This window comes from Phaethon lepturus, unplaced genomic scaffold, assembly GCF_000687285.1.
Source record: "Phaethon lepturus isolate BGI_N335 unplaced genomic scaffold, ASM68728v1 scaffold13300, whole genome shotgun sequence".
NCBI lineage: Eukaryota > Metazoa > Chordata > Aves > Phaethontiformes > Phaethontidae > Phaethon > Phaethon lepturus.
In genome coordinates, this window is record NW_010512670.1 from 9,891 (window position 1) to 19,412 (window position 9,522).

At 45.4% G+C, this 9,522-nt stretch overlaps 1 protein-coding gene across 1 annotated transcript in view; it reads right to left on the minus strand.

Moving 5' to 3' along the window:
• The window catches only part of LOC104621245 (GMP reductase 1-like), a gene marked incomplete at its 5' end in the record, with an annotated part of 24,227 nt that overhangs the window by 3,774 nt on the left and 10,931 nt on the right, over nt 1-9,522 (minus strand). Inside the window, 1 exon segment of the mRNA XM_010287678.1 lies at nt 5,658-5,817. Within this exon segment, the coding sequence (XP_010285980.1) occupies nt 5,658-5,817 (160 nt within the window).

Consider the following 9,522-nt stretch of genomic DNA (forward strand, 5'->3'; position numbering starts at 1 on the left):
GAGGGATTTGCAGCTCTGACATCTCTCCTGGAGTTATGACCTGAAACTAACCCTTTCTCAGAAAAGAAAGGTGAAGATGGAGCAATTGGGACTCCCAACAGCTGGGAAAGGTGTGTTCAGATGATTTCAGCAGAGTGTCTATGTCTCTCAATAGCCACTGGATGCTGAATAGAAAGGGAGAACTATTTGCTTTAGACTTTTTGCACAGGGTCCAACCTGTGGTGCACCCCATAACTCCCGGCCAGCTCAAGCCTGCTGCGGTCATGGAGGGATGTGCTCGGTGGGTGGGAATCCTGGCAGGGTGGATGAGGTGGAGCACATCTGATGGTGCTCTGTCAGCCCAGAAAAATGTGGGTTGGGATAAGGGGGTCATGCTGCCCCAGCATGAGGCACCCTTACTAGTGGAGTATTTAAGAAATGGCAGGAATTGGGGGCAGGTCTCCCAAGCTATCATTTGGGATACAGAAAAAGACACTAAGTAGCAGCCAGCTGCGGGTGCTATTCTGTCTCTGCAGCCCAAACTCCACCCCACAGTTAGTATAAAGTGCCAAAGCCCAGCTTAGTAGCAGCTGTGAATTGCTGAGTGACCACAGTAGAACTGTGGCATTCACACAAAACCTGAGAAATCTCAAAAGGGTTAACAAAAGCAATTGGCTTTAACTGAACAATACTGCAGTCTCTGTTCCTGCTTCCCTTATTTCTTTTCTCCCATTAAAAAACCTTTAATAATTCACTTTCAGAAATTCCTATGCTCTGATCCATGTTCTTTGTGGAAGGAGGTAAAAATCTAAAAATAAACTGATATATAAATGACATAAAGTAATGAAACCAGGTACACAGATTTCATGTAAAATTAAATGGGATCAACTTGACATATCCATTACAAAAACAATTACTCTCATGACTTTATTCCCTGCTACAGCCATCCCACCTTACCTGTCAATTTTAATTTAACTGTCTGCTGTAGGCTCAGGTTCTTCAGCCAAAATGTGTAATTTTGAGAAAACAAAGTTAAATGCCAAGACAAAACAGCTTTTAAAGACAAAACAGCTTATTGGGGTCACTGATACAGACTTACAGCTGGGCTTTTTAAATGCTTTATATAAAGAAGCCCCACTGACTTGACCTGTTTGGGGTATCCAGCATCTAAAATGCTAGCTTGGAACCCTTTTGGTTCAAGTTTGCCATAATCTGAAGTAGTAGGTGACTAAACTTCCTGTAACTTTTCCTATAACCGTAATTCACAGCAAAGCCTTGCCCTGTTTCCTGTCATCCCTTCAATGCCCAGCACATTTACAGTGCTGGGTAACTAACACTTGCTATTTTTAAACCACGGTGACACTCATGCTGGGACAGGCAAAGCAAGACCAAGACCAAGACCAAAGCTGGTATGGGTAGCCAGCTCTGCATTGTGGCTGCAACATGAACAAGATGAGAATCGTCTCCTTCACAGTTAACAGCCGAGGCTTACAAATTCAGTGTTTGGAGCTGTTGTAGCTAGCAGTAGACTGGGGGACTCCTGCTATGGCACAAAAAGGCAGTATCTCAACAGGGACTAAAAATTTTGGATTGTGCTTCTGCTCCCTTGTTGCTGAGAGGTTTCAGAACTTCATGCCCTGGGGACTCTAAAATCAGGATGCAAATAAAAATACAGCTACGAGTCAAGCAAAATTTGTGTAGTATTGCCCATAAGGAATTGAAAGGGTCTATCTAGACTGAGACAAATTCAGTGCCTTTCTGTACATCCTTTACTCCTACAAGACAAAATACTTGCACTTTATCTCTTTTTTAAGGGGGACCAGTGTCAATTAATTCTCCTGCTGGCGATAAATTTTGTTGCCAGATCACATGCACACCTAACTAGGTGGAGCAGAATTTAACAGCTGCCTTAGTCCTGTGGCCCACTGGTACAAGCAAGCTTTCTGAAACTTTTCCTGCAGCTTTCACCAGCTCTGTGGTGGCCAGGCCCTAAATGACTATGTTGCACTGAGATCCATGCAGCATGCTTGGGCTGCTCTGTGATCTCTCAGGGAGCTGCCAGTTAACTACATGCCTGACCAGCATCAGGCCTTTGCTGACACTCCAGCTGACACAAGCACAAGGTAGCAAAGGACAGTGAGTTCTTGTAATTCAGATAAAAGGGTGCCAGCACCTCTGTGTAGCTGGCAACTGCCACTTTTAAATCATGAGATAATTACTAGTGCTGTCCACTCAGACCATTCTTTCAGAGGCTTTGATGACAAGCAGATTCGCTGAGGGACAAAAAAACCCCCAAACTGTACGGTGCTTCTGGGAACTGGCATACGAAAGCAGAGTGAATCAAAGCTCAGAGGTATGCAGCACATGTTTCTGGTGCATGATTTCAGCTTGTCTCAGATGCAGAGGGACACTTGTGCAGCTCTTTCTTCTGCAAATAAACAGTTGTGCTTTGAAAGCAAATGCACACTTTACCTGCAGTGCCAAAAGAGCCTTGAAGGTCAACCAGGTGGAAAGCCAGTCATGTGGGTTGCTCCCCTAAGCGATCCGCTGGCTGTCCTCAGTGTAGCCAGGTATACTGCAGATAGCAGTGCTTTTAACTGGTACAGATGCAGCTCCATATGACATCAAGAGAAAAATCCCCTGCACATTCGTCACTAGCTTCTGATCTGAGCCCCAGAAAGACATACATAGGCTCAAGTAAAGTAGGAGGGGTACACTACACTCAAGAAAGACATGTATGCCCTCCTCAGGCAGAAGGTAAAGGTATCGCTGTCCCCTTCTCATCCTATTAGATGCAGAAAAATCCTGGCTTTAGGAGTCTGCCAGGATGTACATGTTCTCCTCAAACTACAGTATTCACTGTATATTTTTGCTTTTTAAGAAATATATTTTTTTTTCCCCTGCAAAAACAAATGCCCTTGGAACTTGCCAAAACTCATCACAAGCTTTTTTGCCCTTGAAAAACTCTTTACTCTCATCTCTCATCCCTATGTCCAACTGATTTTCTTCTCTTCAGAAGTCTTCCTCAGAAAGTAGTACTGAACCAGACTGTGTCTAGTAGGCACAATCCGGTAAGTGCAGCAACCACAAGCTCTATTTCCCCATTTTCACATAGGCTTCTTTTTTAATGAGCTTGGGTTTTCTACCAGACCAGGAAAGCTAATGACTTCATTTGTCTCCAGGTCTCTCTCACACAATGTCTACCATTAGCTTTCCTTAGTCTCCATTATTACTGCAGTGTAGGAGCTCACAATAATTCAGTATCTTCATCAATGACATAGACAGTGGGATTGAGTACAGCCTCAGCAAGTTTGCAGATGACACCAAGCTGAGTGGTGCAGTTGACATGCCTGAGGGATGGGATGCCATCCAGAGGAGCCTGGACAAGCTTTAGGAATGGGCCCATGTGAACCCTGTGAGGTTCAGTAAGGCCAAGTGCAGGGTCCTGCACCTGGGCTGGGGCAAGCCCTGGTATCAGTACAGGCTGGGGGATGAAGGGATGGAGAGCAGCCCTGCCAAGAAGGACTTGGGGGTACTGGTGTATGAAAAGCTGGACGTGAGCCGACAATGTGTGCTTGCAGCCCAGAAGGCCAGCTGTATCCTGGGCCACATCAAAAACAGCATGGCCAGCAGGTCAAGGGAGATGATTCTGCCCCTCTGCTCTGCTCTGGTGAGAACCCACCTGGAGTCCTGCATCCAGCTCTGGAGCCCTCAGGACAGGCAAGACATAGACATGTTGGAGAGGCGCCAGAGGAGGGCCACAAAAATGCTCAGAAGGATGGAACACCTCTCCTATGAAGAAAGGCTGAGAGAGTTGGGGTTGTTGAGCCTAGAGAAGAGAAGGCTCCCGGGAGACCTTACTGCAGCCTTTCAGTACTTAAAGGGAGCTTATAAGAAAGATGGGGACAGTCTTTTTAGCAGGGCCTGTTGCAACAGGACAAGGAGTAACAGTTTTAAACTAAAAAAGGGAACATTTAGGAGAGATCTAAGGAAGAAATTTTTCACAATGAGGGTGGTAAAACACCGGCACAGGTTGCCTGGCGAGGTGGTAGATGCCCCATCCCCAGAAACATTCAAGGTCAGGCTGGCCGGGGCTCTGAGTAACCTGATCTAGTTGAGAATGTTCCTGCTCATTGCAAGGGGGTTGGACTAGATGACCGGATGACCTTTAAAGGTCTCTTCCAACCCAATCCATCTATGATTCTACGATTCCATGATTTAGGCCAAAGGAGACAGGTGTAAATGCTCTGAAGTAAGCTGTGTCTTACCACTTTGTAAAGTTCTAGGTGAACTAGTGCACATTTTTATGGTGCATTTTAACTCTTCAGAAGTGTCAGAGAAAATCACCACAACAGCCAATGTCAGCATGAAGGACAGGAGGTGGGATCAAAGATGTTTTCTACCTAGTGTTCTGGCTGGGGCTGTCATCATCCTATCAGCATGTCTCTGTGTCAAAGTGTGAATTCCACTTTGTTTTGTGGACCCCATTCTGCTTTACGTTCTGTACTGTCACCTTCACAGTGCTGCAGCTCTTACCCATGGTACCAGCTGGACACGTTCGGAAAAACCCACATACTGGAGTAGTTGCAGCAGACAAGGGCAACAAACCCCATGAATCCTGAATGTCTGGAACAGTAGGTAAGGTCACTGGCTCTCAGACTCTTACAAACAGCAGTTTACCAGATGGGACCACTGCCTGAATATACCCCAGCAGAAGAGAATAATCAAAAGAAACCCCTCAATAAACCAGTGTATACTGTAAGACAGGTAACATTCTCTAACGAAGTATGCAAGAACCATGTTGTTTAAGGGCAGTGACTATACCCACCACTCATAAGAGAAAAGACACAGAGGTTTTTTGGAGTCATCTGCTTTTTCAAAAAGTCAAAATTCTCACGCCTTTTCAGAGTAAAATAGCAATGGAAAAGAGATTCCATTGCAAAGCCTGCCTTCCTTTCCTCTCCCCTGAGGATTTTAGCTCAAAACCCAAGCTCCCACATGTTGCATGATTTGGAGCTACTCTGGTGCTGTGTTACACAAAAAGGGGTGGAAAATCTGTACAGCAGGATTCTGCTGCCTACGAAGACTGCCCCACAAATGCAGGAGGGAGTCCTGGGACTACCACCTGTGACTGATAGTGCTTTGAAGGTCTTGGGCCCTCATCAGTTACAGCTATAACTCAACTCAATGCTGGGGAAACCCCAGCTGAGCTTCACCCATTCACCAGGCACACACATTTTGCAAACAGAAGGGAGCATGTGAGCCAGCTGGGAACCCATACACCAACAAGACACCCAACCTGGACAAGCAGAGGGCCAGAAACTGCAGCCTGGTATGCCATGTTCCAGCATTTAATTCATACACATCCTCAGAGACCCGTAAGTCAGAACGGCACTGAATGACTTCCCAGACCACGCATCTAGTGCTGCAGTGACAGCACACTGCACTGGCTGCAACCAAGTGAATCACGTTTGCTCTCAGCTAGCCACCCCCAGCTCCTTCTCCCTGTCTCCTCGTTGATGTCATCCCTCCCTCAGATCTGCTGCCGTAAGTGTTGATAACAGCTTCCTAAATGGAAACAGAGGCATAGGCCTGTTTCCAACAGATGCCTTTTGCACAATTCCACTCCAGAAGTCACTGGCTGGCTCACTGCAACTGCTCCTGTGTGGAATTCATACCTGTATTCAGCAACCCCTCCTGCATGCTTCTTCATGGCTGTATCAGAGCTCATTCCATAGAAGAGTTTCACCTTCTTGCCATTCTTTTCCATAATCTCTCCAGCACACTGGTCATGGCCTGCAAACATTCCTCCAAGCATGACAAAATCAGCACCAGCTCCTGTGATCAGCAAAGTGACACGTAAGAAAGCAGGGAAGGCAGATAAGGGTGAAAGACAAAGCAAGAACATAGTGGCCTCCAAAAACAATAGCCAGCCCTAAATAGTTTGGTACAGAGTCCCCTCCTGTAATAGACATAGCAAACTTGGAAGCAATGCTTTACTGAAGAACTGATACATGCTGAATTGTATTTCTTTGGCATTTTAAATGGAAAGAAACCTTTTCTGTTGTGATTACAAAGATATAGATTATTCTACTCCACCCCACACTCTTTATTTTCAAATTCAGTTTTAGCCCTTTACTTCATAATAGTATCTGAGCACAGTTCCTTATTAACTACTGTTGTGACTGCAGTACTCAAAAGCCTTAATCACAGGGCTGGGACCTGTTGAGCTCAATGATGTACAGAGGAGAGGGCAGCTCCTGCTTCAAGACCTTTCTAGGCTACAAGCTGTGAGTGGGAATGTACCCTGAAGGAAGGCGTAGTCATGAACGCAATGTACTCCTCCCAACACTGACATAAAACTAGCAGATTTTTTAATGAAATTATGGATTTTTCAAGTCCATCAGCCATATGTGTTCAGTGTAGGTCTGGGTGATCCCTTGTCAAAGAGATCTGGAAGAGTCTGCATTTGGTTCCTGTTGTTTAAAAACTCTGGGCCAAGGACCACCACCCCAGGTTCTGTGGTTCTCAGCATGCACTGCAAAGGAGGTCTAACCCATAGCTACAACTCCTAAATATGTTCCAGATACTGAATAACACCACTGAATACTCAGTCATGCCTGTTCAGTCTGTCCATCTCCCCAGGCTTTGCAAATCATGAAATCAGTTCCACTGGGAATAAGATCAGGAAGAAGGTTTTTGGAATCACTCTTGATTTTCTACTGTGATTTCCAGCACTTCCAGCTGGGCTGGAACTATTCCACCAGCAGCTCCTCCTGTGATATTTTGGCATACCTAGTCTTGCTTGGAAAAGTTTGGCTTTTACTCTTTCATGAGCCTGTGGTGACCCATCCCTGAAACAAAGCATTTTACTGTTCAGATTCTCTGCTTCTTCAATGTGGATGTGTCAGAACAGGCCTCCCCTCTGCCCAGCTTGTTCCCAGAACTGGCAAAAGAACAAGGTGATAAACTTCACTTCATAGAAAGCAGATGAGCCTGAACTAACGCCAACCTGTTATGAACATGTCCGAACTCTCGGGAGATTGCAGGCTAGGTAAGTCTGGCATTAGGATTTGCTCTGATTTCTGTCACTATCCAAACAACAGCCCTGGACCTTGAAATCTGAAGAGTAAGTGAAATCATTATCAAATCTGCTCAGCTTCTGCCATCTGTTTAAAAGCAAAGTAAACAAACCTGAACTTGGGAATATTTTGATTTTAGAATACATGACAACAGTGGAGTGTGCACTGATCTATAAAGGCCAGATCCCTCCCTCCATCCCTTTGCCAAAGAGCAGACCTAGCAGCAACGCCTGGGAGCAGAGCACCCAGCTGCTCTGCTGACCTCGCCTCCCTTTGCCTCGTTGTTGTTTGAAAGGAACAGTACGTCCGCAGTAAACAGCTATTAAAAATGAGGCTTGTGCAAAACCGCTGAGCACATCACAGGCAATATGCATAGCCAGGCACCCATTCAGGTGTCCTATCACGCCAGCTACCTGGCAGATTTTTCCTGAGCTCTCCTGTTTCAGATGGCTGAGTCTTAAAGCCTCAGTTTGACTCACATCTGATACTATTATTAACCTGCCAAAAAGGAAGGGAATGCTCATCTTTTAAGACATTCTCAATTACTGGTGGGGAGCTCCTGTTGTTACCTGGTGCAATCTTGCTCCACCTTTGCAAAAAATAAGGACCCTGGGAAATCTAGCTGATGTCTTCTTCATGAGTGGAAGAAAACAACATGAGGAAGGAGGGATGTATTTGGGGTCAAGGTTTCAAAGGCAGCATTTGAACAAGTCAAAGGCCTGCCAAAGGACACTCTGGACTCTTTGCCTTGTCAATACTATCTCCCGATTCCCAATTCTAGTGCTGTCTCTGGTTGTGGGTCTCACAGCCTCCAAATTATTAATGCAAAACAGTCACATGAAATCTACACTTCAGAATCACAGAATTTTGGTTCCTGTGCACTTAAGTACCTATTTATTATTTTTCTTTTGACTGCATATTTCGGGAGGAAAGCAAATATGTTTGAATTACAGGATTGAAACTCATCCAACTTTTGCAAACTACAACATAATTCATCAAGCTCTTCCAGAAGAGAGGAGCTATGTTACAGCAGACGCAGCACGTCTAAACATTGGAATGACACATGCTTACTGCCCTGCAGCTCCAGGAATGACAAGCCCATATTAAATATACTTTTCTAATGCTCTCCAGAACTTTCCACCCTGCTTCAGTGTTGCAAGATGTCTGAAAGTTTCAAGTCTGTTCCACTACTTTTCTACCAGTTAACATCCAACCAGGAGGCTGTAGTTTTTAGCACGGTCTTTCTTTACTTATGCATGGGGTTTTGTACAACCAGAAGCATTGGTGTTGTTTGCAACACCCAGCTTAGTCTTTAATTTCCAAGTACAGATAGACAGCGTGCCATTATTTTAGGTTGTGGGGGACTGGGAATACCTGGCAACAGCCCCCTAGATAACACAGGATGTCATGGGGTACGTTGCGTACAAGCATACCAGTAGCTCACCCAGAGGTTGCTAGACTCTTCCTGTTTCTACACAATGCCACTTCAATGCACCGACTTCCCCCTCGAGGCCTATGCTGTATCTGGGTTGATATTGCTCATTCACATTTCACAGTGCCTTCTTTTTCAAGCCGTTACAGAATATGTGTGCTGACACCAGCCCAATTTTGCAGTACTCACACAGTTCTGCTGGATCTGGAAGGAGTCCCTCAGACGTCTTTTGTATGCCTTATAATACAAGTTGCTGATAACCAGATTGCCTCTGCACAAATTCAGCTGGATGGTGTCAGCCTGGATTTGTAGCCTAGGCAGCCCTCCAGGCAGATGCAGCTAAAGTTTTCCTGGACCACAGCTGGCCCTGGAATCAACATTCACCTGTGCTCCAGCTGAGCCAGCAAGCCTTTGCAACAGTAGGTAGACACACACAGCTAACAGGAAAAAAAGTCACTATAATCTGTCAGGTATATTTTGGAACCAGTATATGTCCCCAGCTGACTTTTCCACATGACTTTTCCTTCCTTTTCCTTCTCTTCTCCTGCACCTCTTCTCACCACTGCTGTAAGGAACAGCAGTATTGTGTTAAAGATGCTGGCGTAGGATTCAAAAGGCACACTCTGTTCCTGGCTGTGTCACAAAAATATATGTGACCTCAGGCAACTGAACTTAGTATTTCTGTGCTTTGGCTTCTCATCTTTAAAAAAGGAGACAGTAGTGCCTCCCTGGGGCATTCTGAGAAATGTGTTCATGTTATCAGCTTTTCCAAGGGTGCAGTTAATGTGAACCATCTGAAAACCCAACACAAAGTTCTTTCATGCTTTCTCTCATTCCTGCATCAAAGCACCTCTTTCCTTTCTGATCAACCTACATCTCTCCAATACCCTGATGGCAGTGACATCTTCAGTTTACCAAATCCATGCCAGGTTCCCATCCAGCAGTTCCAGAATTGTAGCAGTCTCTCCTACAGTATCTGTCGCTCCTGGCATTTTTGCCCCCCCCCCCCCCCCCACCACGCTCCTCTCT